Source organism: Apodemus sylvaticus, chromosome 1, assembly GCF_947179515.1.
Source record: "Apodemus sylvaticus chromosome 1, mApoSyl1.1, whole genome shotgun sequence".
In the NCBI taxonomy this organism is placed as follows: domain Eukaryota; kingdom Metazoa; phylum Chordata; class Mammalia; order Rodentia; family Muridae; genus Apodemus; species Apodemus sylvaticus.
The window spans coordinates 179,545,523-179,570,379 of record NC_067472.1 but is presented as its reverse complement, the minus strand read 5'-3'; the positions used below and the strand labels follow the sequence as shown (position 1 = coordinate 179,570,379).

Sequence of the window (24,857 nt, the reverse complement as noted above, 5' to 3'; positions counted from 1 at the left end):
CACTGAGACCTGGGGTTACATCTCACACAATTCCTGAGGAGCACACACCAGCTCTTATCCTGAGAGGCCTAGGGTCATCTTCTGAAGACCTCGGTTTGAACTCCCAGCAAAAGCTCCTTATTTAAGGGTTAAAAAAACTATGACCTTACACTTACGGAGCACTTTCAAATTAAGAACATTGTTATCGCTGGGCAGTGGTGACGCACGCCTGTAATCCCAGCACTCTGGGAGGCAGAGACAGGCGGATTTCTGAGTTCGAGGCCAGCCTGGTCTACAGAGTGAGTTCCAGGACAGCCAGGGCTACACAGAGAAACCCTGTCTCGAAAAAAATCAAACCCAAAAAAAAAAAACAAAAAAACAAAGAACATTGTTATCCAAGCTGTGAGTGTGTGTGTGTATGTATGTATGCGCGCGCGCATATACACAAAGGATAGAAGCCAACTCTCACAAAGAAAATTGGATAACATGGACTAAAGATGTCTATGGACTAAAGATGTCTTAGGGGCTGGAGACATGGCTCAGAGGATAAGTGCACTGACTGGTCTTCCGAAGGTCCTGAGTTCAAATCCCAGCCACCACATGGTGGCTCACAACCATCTGTAATGAGATCTGACTTCCTCTTCTGGAGTGAAGCTACAGTGTACTTACATATAATAAATAAATACATCTTAAAAAAATAAAATAACAGGCTGGACAGTGGTGACGCACACCTTTAATCCCAGCACTTGGGAGGCAGAGGTAGGCAGATTTCTGAGTTTGAGGCCAGCCTGGTCTACAGAGTGAGTTCCAGGACAGCCAGGGTTGCACAGAGAAACCCTGTCTCTAAAAAACCAAAAAACCAAAAAAAAAAAAAAAAAGATGTCGTCTTAGTTTCCAGACTCATTACTAAGGTCAATATGCTGAGTGTATTTCTTAGATGTACCTGCTTCCCAGGGATTCAGAAGGCAGATTGTTCAGATTGGCAGCTGACTACCAAACGACAACCATGATGACCTTTTTGATTCAAGGAGCCCCTCTAGGGCTGGTCGGGCCAGGGAACCTTGGATCTGAAACCAGAGCTGGGGAAATAAGTCTACAGTTGGCAATTTCCTTACAGTTTGACACATATAGTTTTGTTAAATAGCATTAGGTGGCTTAGTTCGTCCTGAACTTAGCCCTTGGACTACTCTTTTTTGGTCTTTTTTTGTTTTTTGTTTTGTTTTGTTTCCCCGAGACAGGGTTTCTCTGTGTAGCCCTGGCTGTCCCGGAACTCACTCTGTAGACCAGGCTGGCCTCTAACTCAGAAATCCACCTGCCTCTGCCTCCGCAAGTGCTGGGATTAAAGGCGTGCGTCACCACCGCCCGGTTTCCTTTTTGGTCTTGTGGCGAGGCTCAGAGAGCAGTGACAACCACTGCAGCTTTTCTGAGACAGGTGCTAAGGAGAAAAGCTTAAATCGGTTTTTCCATCATGTCAACAATCCAACTGAGGCATGGTTCATTGAAGAGAATAAGAGAAGACCGATGACAATCCAAAACCAGGTTTTAGATTTTCACCTGCTCACACAAGCCTTTGCATTTTTCCAATTTGTTTCACAAGCGACAAAAGACTTGGTTGAATGGTCCATGATGGAATCTTTGAAACCTACTGTGGAGGTTTGAATAGGTGTGGATGCCATCGACTCATGTGTTTGCATCCTTGGCCCACAGGAAGTGGCACTGTTAGAAGGTGTGGCCTTTTTGGAGGAAGTGTGTCACTCTGGGGATAGGTTTGAGTTCTTGTATACTTAACTACGGCCACTATAGAACAGGACTTCTTCCTGGCTGCCTGCTGAAGACATACCCTTCTACTGCCTGTGATCAGGATGCAGAATTCTAGGCCCCTTCAGCACCATGTCTGCCTGCATACTGCCATGCTTCCCACCATGACAATAATGGACTGAACCTCTGAAACTACATTGTTTTCCTCAATGTTTTGTTTTCCTTTATAAGAGTTGCCCTGGTCATGGTGTCTTTTCACAGCAGTAAAACCTTAACTAAGACAACTGCTCTGCAGCTGCCAACTTCTGATGTCAGCCATTACAGTCCTTGTCCTTATCTCCAAAGCTCTCTCCTGCTGCCTTTGCAGAGTTTCCTGAACCACGACTGCATGGAAGTTAGTAGTTCCTGAACTGCCATTGAGTGGAGTGTCAGTTAGTAGTTCCTGAACTGCCACTTGGCAAAATTTGACTCAGCCAATCAAATGTGTTGTTAATGTTGTATAATCTCCGCTGCTCTGCACCCATTTTGAACTTAAATCACGTTACTTGAATCTGCTTTTTCTCTAACATAATTTTCATAATAGAAAAGTACAAGCAAGTCATTAGAAAAAGCAGGAAACACATATCAAACTGTCATACAACGTAGCCATATTGCTCAATCTACTCCATGAGCTGGACAGACAGATGGCCCAGAGGTTAAGAGCACACACTGCTACTGCAGAGGACATGAGGTCAGCTCTCAGCATTCACATCAGGCACTACCTATATCTCCACCTATATATCAACACTACCTATAACTCCACCTATTGGGGATCTAACACCCTCTTCTGACCTCAGCAGGAAAACAGACACACATACTGCTTACATTCACACAAACACATTCTCATATACATACATAAATAAATAAATAAACAAACCTTAGAATTATATTCCAATATGAAACAGAAAATTTCAGCAATGCAAAAACTGTTGTTATTTTTGAACCCACCAAAAACCCAATTGGGGACAAGGACCTTCAGCATTTGGACACACAGATTCCCAATTAAATCAAAGCATTAGAACCAATCCCTGCCGGGCGGTGGTGACACACACCTATAATCCCAGCACTCTGGGAGGCAGGGGCAGGTGGATTTCTGAGTTCGAGGCCAGCCTGGTCTACAGAGTGAGTTCCAGGACAGCCAGGACTACACACAGAGAAACCCTGACTCAAAAAATAAAAAAAAAAACAACAAAAACAAAACAAAAAGAACCAATCCCCAACACCTCACCTTTTCTGTCGAAATTAAAATAAAATGGCTCTTCTCTCAGGCAAAATTGAACATAACCATAAAATTATGTAAATTGCAGAATATGACGTACAACTGGTTTTTTTTTTTTTTTTTTTTTTTTTTGGATTTTGTTTTTTTCAAGACAGGGTTTCTCTGTGTAGCCCTGGCTGTCCTGGAACTCACTCTGTAGACCAGGCTGGCCTCGAACTCAGAAATCCGCCTGCCTCTGCCTCCCAGAGTGCTGGGATTACAGGCGTGCACCATCACTGCCCGGCAACATACAATTAACATCCAGCCCATCATATTTGTCAATTAGATAACATACTTAACCATCATATCCTAACTAAAGAGCCTAAAATTCTATACCTGAATTATGTTTTGATTTTAGCCTGTATCATCATCTGAAAATCATGCTTTTAACTCTATATCATATCTCTCAATGCTAAACAACTTAAGTTTGCTTATGAAACTATTAATTAGTCTTCAACCCCTTCAGAAATCCAAGAATGAATTAAATATTACCTGACTATATAGGAAGCATAAAAATATAACTTCCAAAACTTAAATTGTAGAGACAGCTGACTACCTGGACAGTGCCCTATTACTCAAAATATCAGAGCATCGGTCTTCAGCCTTTTTGGCCCAGAGCCATCTGATAGACCTTGAAATGAAGGAGGAACTATCTTACCCTGTCTTGTAGAGCTTAGCAGCTAACTCACATCTGTCTGACCTTTGGACAGTATTCTGTCTGCAGATGATATAGGAAATTTCTGCCCAGTGACTACCTTGCCCTGATAAGCCTGGAGGTAAAGATGCTCAATATCTTCTTTGTACCGTGAGGGGTACTGTCAGGAACAGACACCCCAGACATGTCAAAATTTCTAATAGTAGTGAAATGATTAAATGTCAGATTGTGCTGGGCAGTGATGGCGTACGTAATCCCAGAGCTTAGGAGGCAGATTTCTGAGTTCAAAGCCAGCCTGGTCTACAGAGTGAGTTCCAGTACATCCAGGGACACACAGAGAAACCCTGTCTTGAAAAACAAAAACAAAACAAAGAAGTCAGATTATGTGGATTTCTGATGGTTTTGAAGACTATATCTATATCTACAAGGTATATCTGAACTTAAACCTTGATTACTTTTAGCTATTTCTAATTAAATATTGAAAACACCTGGGGCTGGTGAGATGGCTTAGCGGTTAAGAGCACTGACTGCTCCTCCAGAGGTCCTGAGTTCAGAGGTGGCCCACAACCATCTATAATAGGATCTAGTGCCCTCTTTTGGTGTGTCTGAAGACAGCTACAGTGTACTCATATACATAAAATAAATAAGTCTTTTTTTTTTTTTAGATGTATTTATTATATGAGTACACTGTAGCTGTTTTCAGACACACCAGAAGAGGGCATCAGATTCTATTACAGATGGCTGTGAGCCACCATGTGGTTGCTGGGAATTGAACTCAGGACCTCTTGAAGAGCAGTCAGTGCTCTTAACTGCTGAGCCATCTCTCCAGCCCAAGTCTTTTTTAAAAAAAGAAAACACCTTATTATAATTGAATCAAAGCCTAATATAACCATGAATTTACTATCTGGCCCTTAACTTGCATTACTTTATCATCCTAAACAGTTTGTAATAGCAGTTATAAAAGGACTGGGTCAAAGCCTTGTGTTCTTAATTGAGTTGCATAGGCACAATATTAATTTCAAATTTTGTATCAATATATAAATTTATACCAATGAAAACCTTAATTCCATATCAATATATAAACTCTGTACCAATGTAAGAAATTATAATTTTGATTTTACATCACACAGATTGCTATCCATGTAAGATTATGGCTACACTATGCTTCATTCAAAAATAAATTTTGTAATCCATCCCATCTATTTACTCTCTGTTCAAAATAAGGACCATTTCCAAATTATTCCTTAAAATAACAGCCTATCTATAATTTGTAAAATAACCATAACCGACACCCAAACCCAAGGAATCGGGCTGATGACTCTCTAGGGCTTCCTCCTGCTGAATACAAGCAACAAGAAATTCTTTAAAGGGGTGGGGAGCAATAGGGAAATTAGAAAAATTGATTAGACTTAAGAAAGCTAGCTTTAGCATCTGTTATCCAGTCTCTGTATTCTTAGAAGGCTCAGGGCTTGACTGAAGTTCTGACTGGATCCATTTGAGAGGTTAGATGAAGCAAGGTCATCTGGAATCAGTAGCAATTACTGAAGTTATTCTGGAAGCAAGTCTCTGGACAACATCAGGAAGCAGGCAGCTGGAACAGCAGGTCATTTCCGCATCTCTGAAGATGAATATTGTCAAAGCTGTACATTCTGTAACATATGAATCTCACAACCAAAATTTTAGTACCATTAAGATATTTGTATGACTCGTACAAGGTACATAGATCAGTTAAGGATGAATTTTGTTCCTTCTTTGAGTAAGTGAAAGACACCTATCATTTTCTGAGTTAATCTGATCAATAACCAACTGTAATAAATCATCATTCATACCATATAAAAGAAGGCATGAAGAAACTTATGGGTTCCATATCCAAGAAGATTTATTGTCTAATTTTAACTGAAGTTTTGGTTAGAGATATTTTTATATCTAAGCCAGTTACTAGGCAGCTCCCATGTTGAGGAATTAGCAAATCAAGTTACCTGTCATATTTGATTTGCTCAAATTTTCTTCTGTTGCCGAGATCTTCCCCTTGGCATAGACCAACAGACTGGATATGTAAACAGGACCCAGCATTTTGCTGCATACAGGAAACACACCTCAGGGTCAAAGATAAACACTACCTTAGAGTAAAAGGCTGGAAAACAATTTTCCAAGCAAATGGTTCCAGGAAACAACCCAGAGTAGACATTCTAGTATCAGATAAAATTGACTTCCAACCAAAAGTCATCAAAAAAGACATGGAAGGACACTTCATACTCATCAACGGAAAAATCTACCAAGAAGAACTCTCAATTCTGAACATCTATGCTCCAAATTCAAGGGCACCCTCATTTGTAAAAGAAACTTTACTAAAGCTTAAAAGCACAAATTGCACCTCAGGATGGGACAACTAGGCACTGATGACACCTAATATCAGCCTCTGCTGATGGCAGCAGGCAATGAAAGCCAAAGGTACTAGCCTGTTATTTAAACTTGTGTTTAAATAAGTCTATTTGAAAGAGTTATAAAACACTAAATAAATAAATAAATAAATAAATAAATAAATAAAGCCATAGCCGCCGGCTCCTGGCTTAACCTGGATACTTAACCCAACAAAAGCAGCTAGGTGCTGATAGCACTTACTGACTCTTATATTTCTTTCTTTCTTTCTTTTTTCTTTTTTCCGAGACAGGGTTTCTCTGTGTAGCCCTGGCTGTCCTGGAACTCACTCTGTAGACCAGACTGGCCTCGAACTCAGAAATCTGCCTGCCTCTGCCTCCCAGAGTACTGGGATTATACAGGCGTGCGCCACCACCGCCCAACCTTAAATTTCTTTAAATCATTTTTTTCATTCAATCTCCCTTACTCCTCCCTCCTATTCTTAAAAACAAATTAAATTCATTTATCCCTATTCTTTGATTATTGCCTTTAGGAAGCAGGCTGCATCTACCATCTGGCTCTCTGACTCTCAATGTCTTCTTCCTTGCAGCCAGGCTGACTCTTTGTGCCGCAGCAGGGCTCCCAGCTTCTCAGCTTAAGCTCTTTGTATTAGTTTATAACATGTAGGAAGAAATCCTCTCATGGCTCGGGCAAAAATCTATACACTCCCTTCCATCCTTAAAAACAAATCAAATGTATAAATCTCTAGCCTTTTACCTGGTGGCTGGAGACTGGCAGCTTTTAGTGTCTGCTTCTTGCAGTCTTCCTCCTAGCACCTTGAGAGCCAGCTGGCCTCTTTGCACAGCAGGGGCTCCCAGCATCTCTGAGCTGAGGCTTTCTCTGGTGGTGGCTGTGTTCCTTTGTTCTAGTTCCAAGGCTTGTGTAGGAACCAAGTGACTAGGGCTCTGCTCCCTGAAAAACCAGTTCTTTCTCTTCTAGGCTTCTATCATTTGCATGTATGTATAGAATTTCTATTTTTTTTTTTTTGTATGTTTTTTCTTTTTTCGAGACAGGGTTTCTCTGTGTAGACCAGGCTGGCCTTGAACTCAGAAATCCGCTTGCCTCTGCGTCCCAGAGTGCAGGGATTACAGGCGTGCTCCACCACCGCCCGGCACTAATTTTTTTTTAAGTGGGTTCTCACCTACCACGTTGGGGCTATCTGTAGTGGTGAGCTTTGCTACACCACTTTGGCAGGTTGCACATGTGCACAGCCACCTGCCCAGGAATGAATGACACACACACACACACACACACACACACACACACACACACACACACATTAGCTTATATTTGAAATGCCTGAGCCTAGCTAGCTCAAAGGCTGGGCAGTTCTAATCCTCTGCCTGTGATCATAGATTTCGTTCCGGTACGCCTGACTCAACGCTCTCTAAATCTATGATCTATCTTTGCTGCCTGCCCTGTTCCTTCTCGGCAGCCCCTTAGTCTTTGCTGCCCAAGACACTTCTGGGCATTCCTTCTGCAATTACAAATCTGATCCATCTCCTTCTGAAACCTGGGAATTCTGTCTCCTCCTCCTTCCCATCCCCCCCAATCTCTCTCCTCCTAGCCCATGCAAATCTAAGGGTCCTGCACCACGATGACCCTTTGCCCAACCATTGGCTGCTGGCATCGTTATTGATCAATCAAAACCCAATTGGGGACAAGGACTTTCAGTGTTTGGATACAGAGTCCCAATTAGATCAAAGCATTAGAACCAATCCCCAACATGTTTGCCTGCATATTAAGTTCTTTTGCTTTTTTTAAAGTAATTTATTTTGCATATTAAGTTCTAATAGGCACTTGGGCTACAAAGTGGAGGAAGTTAATAGCTGTAGGTTTCTCCTGCAATGCAACCACCCTGTGCTACCATGTTTTTATATCCCTGAGGGGTGTTTTGTTTTAAAAGATTTATTTATTTTATGTATACGAGTACACTGCAGCTGTACAGATGGTTGTGAGCCAACATGTGGTTGCTGGGAATTGAATTTAGGATCTCTGCTCGCTCCGGCTAACTTGCTCGCTCAGTCCCTGCTAGCTCTGGCCCAAAGATGTATTTATTATTATAAATAAGTACACTGTAGTTGTCCTCAGACACATACCAGAAGAGGTCGTCAGATCTCATTACAGATCTCATTACGGATGGGGATGGTTGTGAGCCAACATGTGGTTACTGGGATTTGAACTTAGGACCTTCGGAAGAGCAGTCAGTGCTCTTAACCGCTGAGCCATCTCTCCAGCCCCTATCCCTGAGTTTTTAACAGAGCACTGAATATGTGTCTTCCTTTTCTGACACTGCTAGATCTGCAACCCATGGCCTCATCCAGTGTTGCACATAAATAGGCTTATAGCAGGCTTGTTTCTTTTTGTTTGTTTTTTGTTTTTTTAAGACAGGGTTTCTCTGTATAGCCCTGGCTGTCCTGGATCTCACTCTGTAGACCAGGCTGGCCTCCAACTCAGAAATCTGCCTGCCTAGGCCTTCCGAGTGCTGGGATTGCCACCACTACCCGGCAGCAAGCTTGTTTCTTGCATCTTGCTTTCTTCATGTCATAAATGTGTTCTTGTAGGGTTGTAGAAAAGGCCTGTCCAAATGTATGGTGTACCTAAGTAAGACCAAACGCAAGCATATATAACGAAACACAAGGATGCTTGTTCTGGTGTAGAGAGACGGACAGGGTGCAGGGGTACTTTCTGTGTGAGCAGGAGGCCCGGGTTCACATCCTAGTACCCATATAACAAGCTGGGTGTGGTCTATGAAGGCCCAGAGCTCTGATAGGGGCACAAACTGGGAGATCACTGGGGTCACTGGTTGCCAGACTAGCAAGACTATATGAGCTCCAGGTTCAGGGAAAAACTGTGTACATCAAATAAGATGAAGACTCAGACAGGAGGTCATCAGTGGCCTCCTCTGACCTCTTTGTACATCTACACTTACAAACACACAAACATGCAGACACACACACACACACACACACACTCTCTCTCTCTCACACACTTACACCAATGTTTAGTCAGCAACTTACATTCACCTCAAAGTAAGAAAGAGAGGCAGAGAAACAATGGGTTAGTGTGAAGCCAGCCTGGGACTGGGTCTCAAAAAATTAAAAAGGCTCTAATGTTGTAGGTCAGTGGGCAGAGGGCTTGCCTAGCATGCATAAGGGCCTGGGTTTGATTCCCAATACCCCGAAGACCAAGCAGGACAGTATGTTTCTGTGACTTTGGAAGTGGAAGTAAAATTAGACGTTCAAGATCGCTGGGCAGTGGTGGCACACGCCTTTAATCCCAGCACTTGGGAGGCAGAGGCAGGCAGATTTCTGAGTTCAAGGCCAGCCTGGTCTTGTTCCAGTACAGTTCCAGTACAGTCAGGGCTACACAGAGAAACCCTGTCTCGGGACAAAAAAAAAAGAAGTTCAAGATCATCAGGCTGTGCAGAAAGTTGGAGGTCAGCCTGGACAGTACAAGACGCTGTCTAAAAATAAGCTGTGTGGCCCATAATGATCTGAAAAGCTGTGACTTATTCATTTCTCTGGTAGTGTTAGGGATGAAGTCTGGGGCCTTCCAAACTCTACAGTGAACAACCAACCTCCCAACCTCCCGGTGCAGCTAGACCCCTGTATCAACCCTTCTGACTACCTTGAGCAGAGAGGGGCTCTCCCTGGCCCTCAGAGTGACCAACCTCCAAGGGCCGCACGCAGCTCTGCAGGTGCTCAGTCACTTTCTGCTCCAGTCAGACTAACTGGTCTAGCAGGCTGAGGCAGTTGCTGTCGTAGCACAGGCGTGGTGGGGGAGGGGAGTGTGGGGGAAGGAGCCGGACATGCATGGCCGAGAAAGAGGGAGGGAATGAACAGCTCTCTAAGGCGCTATCTCAGCCAAACCCCGCTGGAGCCTCACGGAGCAGAACCTTCAGTTTATGCACAGCCGCTTTCCCTCAGAAAGAGCTCACTAGCTACACTGTGCACATGACCGTGCCCATGCTCACCGGGGCTCTCCTCCTCACACAGGATCAAGAGCATGCTGGAACACGATTACTAGGAGTGTACCCATACTGCCTTCAAGATGCAGTCAAGGGCAACGAGGGGTTAGTGACGTCAAGACTGAATGCAGGAAGGGGAGACTGGGCAAGAAATGGAAAGTCAGTCGGTGGGCCTGTGTCTGAGATCCCTCCTGAGACACTGTAGGAACAGACTGCTGAGTGGGGGGAGCACAGGGCAGGTCTAAGCAGCTAGGGTCTTAGGGCAGGATTCGCTGGAGGGCTGAGAAGGGGTGCAGTGGGGTACACAGGTGGGAGATAGGAAGATGCTGACTACAGAACTGGAGACAGAATGCCCACTGGGGTATCTGCTAGATGGGGACACTGGCCTCCAGGCCAAGAGCAATCATTTTGTAATTATTACTGTGCAGACAATCATGATCCTGTAGTCAGGAGGTGGTGGTTCAAGACCCACCCAGCTTGGTCTCCAAAATAAAGAGCAATATTAAAATTAACAGTTAATAGCTAGGTCGTGGTGGCACAAGCCTTTAATCCCAGCACTTGGGAGGCAGAGGCAGGTGGATCTCTGTAAGTTCAAGGCCAGCCTTGCCTACAGAAGGAGTTCCAGGACAGCCAGGGCTACACAGAGAAACCCTGTCTCCAAACAAAAAATGGTAACAGTTAAAGTTAGGCATGGTGGCCTTCATCAGTGATCCTAGCACTTGGGAGGCTGAGGCAGGATTGCTGAATTCCAGACTAACCTAGGCTATGCACAGAGAATATCTCAAACAAGACAAAACAAAACAGAAAAGAAAACAAACAATAGCCTGTAATCCCAGCACTCTGGGAGGCAGAGGCAGGTGGATTTCTGAGTTCGAGGCCAGCCTGGTCTACAGAGTGAGTTCCAGGACAGCCAGGGATACACAGAGAAACCCTGTCTCACAAAAAAAAAAAAAAGAAAGAAAGAAAGAAAGAAAACAAACAATAAACAGTAGTTAATTTTATATGTTAAATCTGAGGCAGGAGGAATGCCACAAGTTCAAGTCCAGCTAAGGGTACATATAATGAGACCCTGTCTCAAGGGAAGGGAGATGCTAAAATAAGGTAAACATACATGTATTTGAATATGAAAAATTGTTTTAATTTGTATAAATAAGATAAAGTGTTTTACTTAAATAGAAATTCATCTGGGTCTTCTTGTAAAACACAGAATTCTTCCATAGGCATCTGCTGCTCTGGAGGCCAGCAACTCTGCTTACACGTGTAAACGAGAATCGTTCCAAATTCCACAGTAAGACCTGAAAAACATCACTTGCTCTAGATTCCATACGGAGAATGTTAAAGGTGCATTCACAATGAGGTGACCCCCGGAACCGCAGAAGTTCCAAGGTGACCCCTGACTACAGAGCCAGGTTGTACCATGCCCCGCCTCCCAAAACAAGAACAAACAGAAACCATATCTATATCTGTGTGTATATGTATATGCAAAGCTGCCATAATAAATAAACTTAATTCTAGCCGGGCAGTAGTGGCTCACGCCTGTAATCCCAGCACTCTGGGAGGCAGTGGCAGGAGGACTTCTGAGTTCGAGGCCAGCCTGGTCTACAGAGTGAGTTCCAGAACAGCCACGGCTATACAGAGAAATCCTGTCTCGAAAAAACAAAATCCAAAAAACAAAAACAAAAACAAAGACAAAAAAATCAACCAAACAAACAAACAAACAAAAACAAAAAAAAATAAACTTAATTCTTTAGAATTAAACCAGCCAGATGGCATAGTGAGTCAATGCCCACGCTGCCCAAGGCGAAAGACCTGAGTGTGGATGGCCAGAAACCACGTATACAGCCAGGTGAGCCGGGCAGCTGTGCTGGTGCACACTGGATCCCAGCACTCACAAGGAAGAGGAGGGTGGATCTCTGAATTTGAGAGCATTCCTGGTTTATAGAGTGAGTTTCAGGACTATGGAGAGAAACTCCTGTCTTGGAAAAACTAAAACAAAGGCACGCAAGGCAAGGTCTGTAATCCTAGTGCTCCTAGAGCTGGGAGGTAGAGACTGAGATATCCTAAACCAGCCTACCTGAGTACAAGGACTACAGCAAATGACAAAGACCCTGCCTCAGACAAAGTGCCTGGCTTGCTTTCTGATCTCTAGACATGTGCTGTAGCACATGAACACACTCACACTCACGCATGTGTGCACATATAAAAACAAATATTAAGAAAAAAAGAGGTTCAATGGGTAGAGATGATGCACACCTTTAATCTCAGCTCTCAGAATGCAGAGGCAGGGGGATCTCTGAGTTCCAGGCCAGCCTGGTCTACATAGTGAGTTCTAGGACAATCAGAGCTAAACAGAGAAACCCTGCCTCAGAAAAAAAAAAAAAAAAAACACAAAAAAGACTGTGTGTCAGTAGGGATAGAGCTCAGTGACACGGCGCCTGCCCAACGTGGGAAGGCTGCAGGTCCCATGCCCAGGGCTGTGCAAAGGAAGAATGAAGAAAGGGAAAATGCTGAGTTTTGATGCCTAGCCCTGGAAAATAGAGAAAACAAACCAAAAAGCCTCCCTAGTGAGTCCCAGGCCAGCCACAGAAGCTACATACAGTACCAAGAAACCAAGAAAAGGCCAGGACCCCAGGATGACACTCCTAGAAGGTTAGGAGGGGGAACTTCTGGAGATGGGGCCTATGGGGGCAGGTACCTAGGTCACCAGAATCATAATCCCAAGAGAGCAGACTTAACCAGTCCTGCCCTATGTTTCCTAGCTAGCCACGTGGTTTGGCCCTGATATGTAGCCCAGAGACTTAGACAGGCTCTTATTATGAGCCCTGGTGAGCCTGCCTGGAACTTGCTATGGAGAGCGAGCAGGCTGGGCCACCATGCCGGGCCACTCCTAGCCTCAGATATTTCACTACAGGAATCTGAAACTGACAAGCATACGCATGCATGCATGAGCCTAAGGAAGCCAGAGAATATCAGGCCCCTTGAAACTGGAGTAACAGGTAGTGTGAGCTGCCTTGTGGGTGCTGGGACTGAGCATGGGTCCTCTGGAAGAGCAGCCAGTACCCTTAACTGCTGAGTCGCCTCTCTAGCCCCAACCCAACCCTAATTTGATCACCAGGATCATAATCCCAAAGAAGACCAGACCTAACCCGTCCTACCGGTACCTTAATTTGTTCTCATTCTGAAACAGTCTCAGTGTGTTGTCCAGGCTGTCCTCCAGTACTGCCCTGCCTCAGTTTCCTGAGAAAGGAGGACTAGAAGCATGTACCTAGCCCCAGCCAAGCAGTTCATAATTAATTCAGACTTGTCAAGTACGGATGTATGTGTACCTGTATAGGTGCACATCTGGAGGTCAGAGATCAACTCTGTAGAGGCATTTCTCTACAAAGCTCCATCCCTTATGTGTAAATTTGATTGTTCAGTCTCAAATTATCAAAATGGTTATTGTTAGTGTGGTATTAGAATTTTGCTATTATACAAATTTCTTACCATTTACTTTCTCAATCCTTTTATAATATTCCGTGTTTAATAAATAACAAAGCATTTCACCCTGATATCGTTCCATAAAGCCAGAGACCGCGCAGCTCAGTCGAGGCCTTCTTACCTAGACCAGCACTGCTGAGCATGCTGACCAGCGCTGGCATGAGCTGGAACTCAAACGTCCTCTGGCCTCCACAGCCACTGCAGGCGGGGACCTCAGACACTTCAAATGTGGGGCAGGACAGAAAGAGCGGCTCTCCACTCCACGAATACCTAGGGCAAGGAACGGGAGAATCGTGCATCAGAGTGGAGCACACAGCAACCCAGCATCTGGGCCACTGTACAGCATCAGGAGCAGAACTAGGCAGCAGGGAAAGACACACAGGGGCAAGGCAGTGACTGCGGAGAACATGGAGGGGACTGAAGACTTGTTACCACTTGGCTTGGTGCCACCAAAGTCCATAAAGAGATAAGCATGGGGTCACTGAACCCCTTTGTATGATACTCTTCCTAATGGGTTGTCTCCATTTTCTGCCTTCCATAACTACTATTCTATTTTATTTGAGACAGGGTCTCATTATGTAGAGCACATTATATAGACCTGGCCTGGAGCACATTATATAGACCAGACTGGACTGAAGAGACCCACCTGCCTAATCAGTGCTTAGCTAGCAACATGCCATCTTGCTGTAGCTGTCCAACTCCTACATGGAGGTCTGGAAGAGCCCTCCTTGCTTAGGGGCAGAGCAGGTCTCAGAGGATCACTTCAGTCCAGGGTACAGCCTCACCCTCACTCTCATCTGGAAGGGCCATCAATCCTCAAATACTGCTCATCCAGAAGTCCAAGGTGACTGTAGGGTTAGGACAATGACTTATCTTCAGCCTTGGGGGAGGGGGGGGAGACAGGTTGGACAAGACACTTACAGGCTGGTCTTTGAGTCCTGCCCTAAGTTACTTCACACAGTATGAAGTAGCTTCAGGCTGAGCCATGCCCTAGCTCCATTTTAAGTGCAAACTCAGAAACAGAGTGGTTCTACCTCACCTTGAGAGACAGATGGCACATTCCTGAAGGCAGAAAGGCTATACTCCGAGCTCACAGAAATAGATGGGAACCACATGGACACACTGGCGCACTCATACTTGCATCAGCAAAACCAGGACCAAAAACGTATCCGACACACCCAACCAAAGACCTAAAATCCTCACCTGGACCCCACAAAGAGGACACCTGAGTGACTGACTTCCAGCCTGTTACATGACTACTTGGTATATATTGTCAACTGGGCAGGGTCTTCAGCTCATCTGGGTCCTGACTGCAGACATGACTTACTGAAAAGTGCCCTCCATCCCAATAAACCCAGTACTGTTCCTCAGCTCTGTGTCCTACACCTTGCCCCTGCAGCTTGTCTGCAAAAGCTCACCACCTGATATGCTATCTTCATATCTAAACATCACAGTGACTTCACTGGGATCTACATCAGCTCCCTACTCGGTCTCCAGTAAGGCTTCATTACCCTTCTGTAGCCATTATATAACCCACACAGAGATGTATATCTGCATATATACGTATATATACACCTGTAGGTACTTTGTGATATGGAACTTGATTTTGATTAAGACCTGAATCAAATAACCCATGTTTACCAACAGGCAGCTATCAAAGGAAATGGATATTACTTGGCTAACTAAAGGCAGAATAAGTTCCCCTTAAAGTATATTTTTAAAACCTAGGTATAGAGTACATACATGAAATCCTAATACTTAGGAGGTTGAGGCAGGAGAATCAGAGTTCAAAGTCAGGGTCATCAAGAGAACTCAGCAAATGAAGACACTTGCTACCATGTCTGAGGAGCTGAGTTTGATGATCATCCACGTGACAGCAGATAGGATTAAAGCAAAGACCCACATAGATAAGATACACAGTTCAAAATTTACACTGGAGAGCTGGCTCAGTGGTCAGTGTGGGCACTCTTCTTCCAGGAGCAGAGCCCATCTCCTGGCACCCACATCAGCTGCTTTGAACTTCAGCTCCAGGGTGTTGGGACACTTTTCTGAGACTAACTGTAGGTGCAAGTGCGCGAGCGCGTGTGCACACACACAAACACACACACACACACACGAATGGAGGCTAGGGGAGCACCCTTGCTTGCCATTTGTGAGTTCTTTTGATTCCCAACAAACACAAAAGTGGAGTTGGGGAGAGCAGAGTAAAAATCAATTCTATACACAGGCTGAGGATGTGTGTGCAGCTCTGGGTTTCCCGCCTAACACTGTATAAAATGAATATGGTAATGCAGCCCTACATACCTCAGTGCTCTGGAGACGAAGGCAAGATGATCAGAATTTTTTCAAAGTATTTACCTATTTATGTGTTTGGATGCTTTGCCTGCATGTATGTGTGTAGCACATAGGAGGACAGGTGGTTACATTGGTGAAGACCCTGTAGCTCTTAACGTCCTCCACTTAACAGCCTGGTTACTACTGTAATTTGTTATGCAGGGCAAACGTCCAGTCTCCTGGGAAGGGTGTCTATTAGCTTAGCTTCTGGGTGAGGTTTTCCAGAGCTGGGACTGTTCTGAGGGAGAGCTCAGCCTATATGCAGGAGCACCCTCCACCCTGGTAAGGTCCTCTGGTCCTTCCTACACTTGAGGCATCCAGGTAGCAGCCTAAAAAATCCTCTAGGCGAGTCTGTGAGCCAATCAGCTACAAAAAAAGACTTCGCAACCCAAATCCGCAGAGCAGGGAAGGCTTACTGCTTTTGGTGCTAAGGAACCACATGCAGTCCAAGGATTTCGATCATTCCACAGGTCCTACAGCACTCTTCTCTGTTCTCTGTCTTTAGAGTTACTGTTTTCTCGAATGAGCATGAACTGAGAAACAGACCCACAGACAAATGCACAAAGTACCAATCATGGTGGGCTCAGTGGTTAAGAGCACTGAGCCCTTGCAGAGGACTAGGGTTTATTTTTCAGCATCCTCAAGGTAGCTCACAACCATCTTGAATTCTAGTTCCAGGAAGTCTGAAGCCCTCTTCTGACCTCTACAGCCTCCTGCATGCACATGGTGCACATAAACTCATGCATGCATGCATACATAAAAATAAAAACTAGGTGGAAAATGACAGAGTGAGATACCCAGAATTCTCCTCTAGCCTCCACATGTAGACTTTCCAAGACAGAAAAGTCCCAGCACCGCATGGAGCAGCTCACAGCTACTAGTCTCTTCTGGATTCCATGGGTACCCACAATCATGTGCATACACACACACACACACACACACCACACAATTAAAAATAGTGAAAGCAGTTGGGCAGTGGTGGTGCACACCTTTGATCCCAGCACTTAGGAGGCAGAGGCAGGCAGATTTTGAGTTTGAGGCCAGCCCAGTCTACAGAGTGAGTTCCAGGACAGGACAGCCAGGGCTACACAGAGAAACCCTGTCTTGAAGAAAAAAAAGAACTGAAAAAAAAAAAGAGGGTGGGTGCTTTACTGTCTCTGAGGCTGGCTAGGTGATCCTCCCGCCTTACCTTGACAAGTCCTGGGCCGCTAGGTGCGGGCCAGCATGCTACCACAACAGTAAACAGAAATACAACATGTATTCCTTACCTCAAAATCTGCTCCTGGCAAGCAGCAATTCTCTTCATGAACTTGTAAAACGTTGGATCTCCACTGCTAACTCTGGTCTTCTCGTATTTTTCATCCCCGTCACTAGAGCTAATGAGAGAAGCAGAGGCACCAGAGACCACCTGAGCCTATCAGTGTCTGGGAACTGGAGCATTTGCAAGAGGAACAAGATACTTTTCCTCTCTCTGTATTGTGTTAAGTGTTGTGTGTGCTGGGGGTTGGTCACATGTGCCATGGCTACAGGGGTCAGAGGCCAACTTTCAAGGGATAGTTCCCCGCCTTCTTTAGTCTTTGGCATATGGTCTTTCTAGGTCTGAGCTCCTACTGGACCCTCCAGAGCTTGTGAGGAAAAAACAGAACCAGCACTGCCCTTCGCATTTTGTAAGTGAGAGCTGAAACTCTGAAACGGCCTCAGGGTCTGAGGCAGTTCTGGACTCAGCAGAGTCACTAAACAAGGAGCATCTCTTCTCTATCATCTGCCTCTGCTCTGAAAACAGAAGGGGGCCAGGAAGTGGCTTAGCAAGGCAGCACTTGCTGTTTATTTTAAAGACCTGGGATCAATCCCCAGAACCTCCATGCTGAAAAAAGAGAACAACAGGCCGTCTGAATTTCACATGTGAACTGTAGCAGCACGTGCACACCCGCACCCATAAACACATGCACACAAATTCCTTGTGAGGGATTTAAAATAATGAAATTAGAGCCAGGCGATGTTAGGGCACACCTTGGATCCTAGCACTTGGGACACAGAAGCAGGTGGCTCTCTGTGAGTTTGAAGCCAGCCTGGTTTACAAAGTGAGTTCCAGGACAGCCAGGACTACACAGAGAAACCCTGTGTCGAAAAACCAAAAAAGAAAAAACTAAAGTAAGCTACAATAAAGTCAGAAAAGAGGCTGTGGATGCAGCTCAGCTGAAAGTGTAGCCCATCAGTAAGAAGGCCTGGGTTCGGCCCCAACCCTCATACAACCTGCCTGCCTGTGGCAATCTCAGCAGTGAGACAATGGAGGCGGAAGGATCAGGAATTCAAGGTCATCCCTGACTACAAACAAAAGAGTTTGATCTACATGAGACCCAGTCCCAAATCCAAGACCACAACAAAATCAAAACAGGGTCCAGGAGATGTCTCAGTGTCCGACGTCTACATGCACACTCCATGTGTGCATGCACACAATAAGCAAATATTAAAAAAAAATGTTAAAGTAAAAAGAGAGCAGGGGCTCAGGACCCAGCGGTGGTAAACCCTCACTTACCACGCTCCAGGCTCCCGTCCCAGGCCCAGAAACAGAACAGAAGCAAACATGCGTACTAAAGAACAGAAAAGGACGCAGAACAATGCTAGTGGCCTTAAATGACAATGATAACTTGTGTTTGCTCATCTGGGTTCTGTTCTTGAGGGCATTCAGCAGCGGGCCTGCAGGTTAATGCGGGCCGCTGATACAGAGAGCCCAGGCCAGCGCCTGCTCTTCTCATCTGAGGGAGCAAAGCAGAATCGCCCAATCACAACCTCTCTAGAACTTGCCATAGGTACCAAGACAGAAAGGAAGCAACCATGGCAGGTTCCCGCCGGCCTCTCCCAAGCTCCTTAGCGAGCTCTCACCCCAGGGATAGCAGCTGCTCCATACCAATCCCCTCTCTCTGCTGGTACTCCTGCAGGAGGCTGTGGGCATGCTCAAGGTCCACAAAGTGGCCATAATCCTCCTCCTCGGCGACACAGATGTAATAGGGCTGGAACTGTGGCACGTCTGTGGGGACTGCCAGCCCTTCTCCTGAAGGGGAAGGGCAGGTAACTGCCAGGCCAGTGTCCTGCAGGTGAAGAGCTTGGAGCTTCTCAGTCCAGTCCAGCGCTCTGATATTAGACTCACTTCCCAAATCTGAGGTGGGTGGTGGTGGAGTTGTCTCCTCCGTGTCACTTCCCCAGTCATGTGAACCTTCACACCAGTTCTCAGCTTCAAGGCCATCGCTGCGATTCTAGAACAGTCAATGAATACAAGCCAATCACACTTCCATGACCTCTCTGATACCCCTACCTTCTCCACCCCATCCATGGACCTTTCCAGGGAGCCTGTGTATCTGTCCCTTCCTCTCTGGCACACTCCAATTAATTTTCCTGGATCCTACCCACTCAAAAACATGTTACGGCTTGGTGTGGTGCTGCATCCATTTAATCTGAGCACATGCAAGGCAGAGGTAAATGGAACTCTGTGAGTTCCAGGCCAGCCTGGGCCCCAGAGTAAAAACCCTGTCTCAAAACAAACACATAAGCAACAACACTGGAGCTAAAGACATGGCTCAGGGATTTCTTTCTTTTTTTCGATTTGTTTTTTTCGAGACAGGGTTTCTCTGTATAACCCTGGTTGTCCTGGAACTCACTCTGCAGACCAGGCTGGCCCTCGAACTCAGAAATCTGCCTGCCTCTGCCTCCCAGAGTGCTGGGATTACAGGCGTGTGCCACCACCACCCAGTGGCTCAGTGATTTCTTAAGAGTTCTTAAGAGTTGTCTAAGCATTGGAACCCCTGGAACTGGAGTTACAGGAAATTTTGAACTACCACTTGAGTACTGAAATTTGATCCTGAGTCCTCTCAAAGAGCAACAAGTGATCTTAGCTGCCGAACCATGTCTCCAGCCTCCAAAAGAAATCTTTAAAACTGTCCTAAGGAGCTCGAGAGAGGGCTCACTGGTTAAGAGCACTGTCCACTCTTCAGGAGATCCTGAATTCAATTCCCAACAACTTCACGTTGGTTCACAACCATCTATACTGAGCCTGATGCCCTCTTCTGGCATGCAAGTGTACATACAGATAGAACACTCATACATGCAGTAAAAAGTAAATCTTTTTAACTGTCTTAAATAGGATGCAGTGGTTCATAGCGGTAATCACAGGACGAGGGAGATTTAAGCCAACGAATCTCTGAGAGTTAAAGGCCAGCTTGGGCTAGAAAGGGGAGATTGTGTCTCAAAAAGAAACCGACAGCGGGTTGTCTTCAACACGTTGCTGGAAAAAGATCCTCAAATTATAGAAAAATATAGTGTGCCGATCAGAATCGCTTTACCTGCGCGTTCCGAGTCTCTTTCTCTGGCACTTGCAGGCACTGGGAGCGGAACACCTTCCAGCTTAGAGGCAAGACAGAAGCCGTGAGGGCTCCACCGCGGACGCCCAGCCCCACCTGGTGTCACCGCCCCGCCCCGCCCTGCCCCGCCCTCTCCGGAGACGAGCCTCCGCTACCGGACTTCCCCGCCTACCTGCGCGTCTGGCTGTCGCCGCAGCCCTGGCGGGCACAGGCGAACACGTACAGGAGCCGATGGAACGGGGAGCCCTCCAGCGGGCAGTACACCTGCACGACGAGCGTGAGCGGCTGTGCGCAGCGGTCACACCGCGGCCCCGGGGTGGTAACGGCCGGCAGGGCGTCCTGAGGAGCGGGGGCGGCTGATCAGACCCCGGGGCCTCCCTCCCGAGGGACACCCTCCCCACGGCCCCGACCACGGCTTCGCAGCCGCACTCACCGGGACGCCACCCAGCTTGCTATTGGTCCAGGCGGCTGGCCCCTTGGGGCAGCCCTTGACCGCCGCGTCTCGAAGTCCCAGCAGGACGGGCTTCCGGGCGGCAGCCATAACTGGGCTTCCACGTGCCAGCGCGAGCTACGGTGGCTGCCAGGGAGCGTTATCTGCGCACGCGCGCCGCTTGCCCCTCCCCCGACTCCGCCCCGAAGGTTTCCTGAGCAGAGACCGTCTGTTTTACTTCTGAAATTCTCAGCTAGCGTCTACAAAAAGGTTTAACTAGAAATTGACAACTGGATAGAGGATGACGATCATTGCCAATGACGGTGTTGGCAGTCAACAAGAAACATAACAAAAAGTCCTTATTTTGTTTTAAGTCATTTATTTTTTTATTTTATGTGCATTAGTGTTTTGCCTGCATGTAGGTCTGTGTCAGTTCTTGGAGTTTCAGATAATTATGAGCTGCCCTGCGGGTGGTGGGAATTGAACCTGGGCCCTCTGAAAGAGCTCTTAATTCCTGAGCCATCACTCCAGCTCCCAAAAGTTCATAATTTTGAAAGATAGATTTAAAATGCGTATGAAGACTGAGGTTAAGATTTGAGCATGTGCCACTGTGTGGTTGCGTCTAGCTTTATTTCCAGCACTCAAGAGGCAGAGGCAGGCAAGCCTCTATGAGTTTGAGGCCAGAGGGCTACAAAGACGAGTCCAGGACAGCCAGGACTGTTACACAGAGAAACCCCGTCTGGAAAAACAAAACGAAACAAAAAAGTTGATCATGTACATAGGTTATTCACAACTGCTTACAACTCCAGTTTGCGGAGGGTAGGGAGGAGGGGATCCAATGCCAGTTCTTTTTTTCTGGCTTCTGTGGGTACCAGGAGCACACTTGGTGTACGTTAAAGTAAACAATAACAATTTTAGTGATAAGTTTTACTAAAAAGATTAACATATTTGAAAAACATGTATTGCCAGGTAAGTAAGGGTGAACTCTGGTTACAGTTTAGACTTCATAGTGAAACTCAGGCCTGACTTGAGAGTATCTCAAAAATAAACAAACCCTAAAACTGGGACTGGATCAACCAACCTGATCAGTAACTTTCAGGCTACTAAGACCCCGTCTTTATAAATAAAAGGACTGATCAGACCAGAGGAATGTTGTATGAGGTTATCCTGTGTCCTACACACACACACAAGTAAAAAAAAAAAAAAAAAAAAGCTGTAACTACTACTTTAAGATTTGTAAATGCTGAGAAAGTGTTATTTTCCCTGAGCGGAGGACACCACCAACCTCATGATTGACCTCAGCCCCGTCCATCCAGAGCCTGAGATGAAACCAGCTCATTTTGTTGGTTGGTCTTGGTTTATCCCTCTACTAAAGTGGAAGACTTAAAGGCTCTGTGGAGTCTGACTGTGGTGTTCACTTCAGATTGAATCAGCAAATTTGGCTTCGCAGATGTTTTATTTATCTCAGCTAGTATCTCTCAGGGTGTATTGTGTGTATGTGTGTGTAGTTATACATCCTGGGAACTGAATTTAGAAGGATTGAATAGACAGACAAAAGAAAGTTGGGTCCTGGGGGCTGGAGAGATGGCTCGGTGATTAAGAGCACTGACTGTTCTTCCAAAAAAGTCCTGAGTTCAATTCCCAGCAACCACATGGTGGCTCACAACCATCTGTAACGGTATCTTATGTCTCTTCTGGTGTGTCTGGATACAACTACAGTGTACTCATAAAAAAAAAAAATCCTGAAAAAAAAAAGTTGTGTCTTCTGCAAAAGAAGTATATACTCTTAACCACTGAGCTGTGTCTACAATCTCGAGGTGTATTTTTTAAAGCTATATAAGAAACAGATGAAATTCTGGTCCTTGGCAGCTTAGTATTTGTTCTTATTACTGTAAAAAACCAACTTAATGAAGTCATGATTTATTTTTGGTCATGGCTTTCTGGTCATGGTGTCCTGGTTAGCCTTGTTAACTTAGCACAGTCTAGAGTCACCTGAGAATCCTCAATCCAGGAATAACATAGATCAGGGTAGTGAGTGCCCACTGTAGGGCACACACACGCATGCGCGCACACACGCACGCACGCACAAGCCGGGGGAGCAAGCCAGCAAGCCGTTGCTCGTTGGCTCCTTCTAGGACTTCCCTCGATAATAGATCATGGCCCTCTCCTCCCCAAGTGTTTAATCACAGAAACAGAAAGCGAACTAACACATGTGGGTTCCGCTGCTGTAAGAAACCATAGCAGTGTGAGAATGTTGGGGGGGAGGGGGGAGCTGGAGAGATGGGTCAGTGGTTAAGAGCATGGACTGCTCTTCCAAAGGTCCTGAGTTCAATTCCCAGCAACCACACAACCATCTCTAACAGGATCCGATGCCCTCTTCTAGTGTGTGTCGGGATACAGCTGCAGTGTATTCATGTAAATAAAGAGAGAGAGAAAGGGGGTGGTGGTGTTCATTTCCACAAAGGTAGCAGCCAGGGTACAGAGAAGAGTCCACAGCAAAATCTCTGTCACCTCTTTCCCTCTCAAGGGAAATTTTTCCTCCAATTGAGCCCAACCTCCTGCTTTCCACCACTTACCAATAGTGCCACCTGCTGGACACAAGCCTTTACCACATGAACCTTGGAGAAACTCTACCCCACACGCCTGTGTGTGCACATGATAGGTTGAGCCCAAGCCTTGAGCACACTCTACCACTGACCTGTTTCTGAGACCCTACTATGACCTATCACCCTTCTCTTGAGACACGTTTCCACTGCTAGACAAACCTGGAATTTGCTCACTCAGCCCAGGCTAGCCTCAAATAAGTGCTATTTACATTCCATTATTGGATATGTGTGTGTGTATGTTTACAATACATGTGACAAAGTTATTTGGAACCAGTTCACCCCATCCACCTTTACATAAGTCTCATAGATCAAATCCAGGTGACTTGTGTGTAGTTTGTGTGTAGCCTTTTGCTCCAGGGACCCGGAAGTGCTACCAACCCCCGCCCAGCTTCCCTTTTGCTCTACCAGCCTTAGCTCCAGGTATCCTCATTACTAGTCCTCCCCGGAGCGAAAAGACACACATTTTGTTACTTTACAACTTGCCTTTTGGTACAATTGCTGGGCACAGATATCTCCTGCCTGGAAAGGCATCCACTTAACCAACTTATTATCAACATTTTTCCACTTGCTCTAAATTTAGTGGCTAATCCCACCTAGGCCCTGTCAAACATCCTTGGCCACCGGCCTGTAGTGGTGGCCACAGGCTCTAACTCCCGCTGAAAACTCATGTCCGTTGTTGCTTTCTTATTCCTTCAAAGCACGGCAGAAAGAAACTTTCTCCTTTGCATCTGCCTCTTTTCCTCCTGGCAACCGGAAATCCCACCTGTACCTTCTGCTCAGCAATTGGCCCCTGGCCTTCTTTACTGACAAATCAAGAACCAATTGGGGAACAGGAATTTAGCATCAGAAACGCTCCCTTCAGTGACCAAACCTGTGTACAGTGGTGGTTTGACTAGGAATGGCTTCCTAAGCTTTGCAGAAGGGTGTGTCACGGTGGGGGTGGGGTTTGAGGTAACTTGCTCAAGCTAGGCTTAGAGTAGCATTCCTTCCAGTCTTCAGATCAAGATGTTGAACTCAGTTTCTTCTCCTGCACCATGTCTGCCTACATGCCACCGCGGTTTCTGCCATGACAATAGTGGACTAACCCTCTGGATTGTAAGCCAGCCCCAATGAAATGTCCTTTTTGTTAGTTGCCGTGGTATCTCTTCTCAGCAATAAAACCCTAAGACATGTACCAAGTCTTTTTATTGACTGGCTATCTTGTGGGCCTGATTAACATGGAGGAAAGCAGAATGATAGGACTGTTAGTCTCACAAGGACTCACTGACAGCTGGGATGTGAGGGTGACAGCACTGCCACTGCCCGGCTAAAATAAATCTTAAAAACAAATGAAATAATTCCAGCGCTCTGGGAGGCAGAGGCAGGCGGATTTCTGAGTTCGAGGCCAGCCTGGTCTACAGAGTGAGTTCCAGGACAGCCAGGGCTACACAGGGAAACACTGTCTTGAAAAAAAAAAAAAAAGATTTTTTTTTTTTTTTTAATGTATGTGAGCAGACTGTGGCTGTTTTCAGACACACCAGAAGAGGGCATCAGATCCCATTACAGATGGTTGTGAGCCACCATTGTGGTTGCTGG

General features: G+C 45.8%; 1 protein-coding gene across 1 annotated transcript; it reads right to left on the bottom strand.

Moving 5' to 3' along the window:
- Positions 1-11,059: 11,059 nt before the first annotated feature.
- Positions 11,060-20,827, bottom strand: Pdcd2l (programmed cell death 2 like). The gene is made up of 7 exons (XM_052165713.1): positions 20,680-20,827; positions 20,419-20,585; positions 20,229-20,289; positions 18,775-19,145; positions 17,160-17,267; positions 13,679-13,827; positions 11,060-11,372 (listed from the first exon to the last, which is right to left on the bottom strand). Exons 1-7 carry the CDS (start codon positions 20,785-20,787, stop codon positions 11,242-11,244), a joined length of 1,095 nt encoding a protein of 364 aa, XP_052021673.1. The 5' UTR covers positions 20,788-20,827; the 3' UTR covers positions 11,060-11,241.
- Between the last annotated feature and the right edge of the window lie 4,030 nt (positions 20,828-24,857).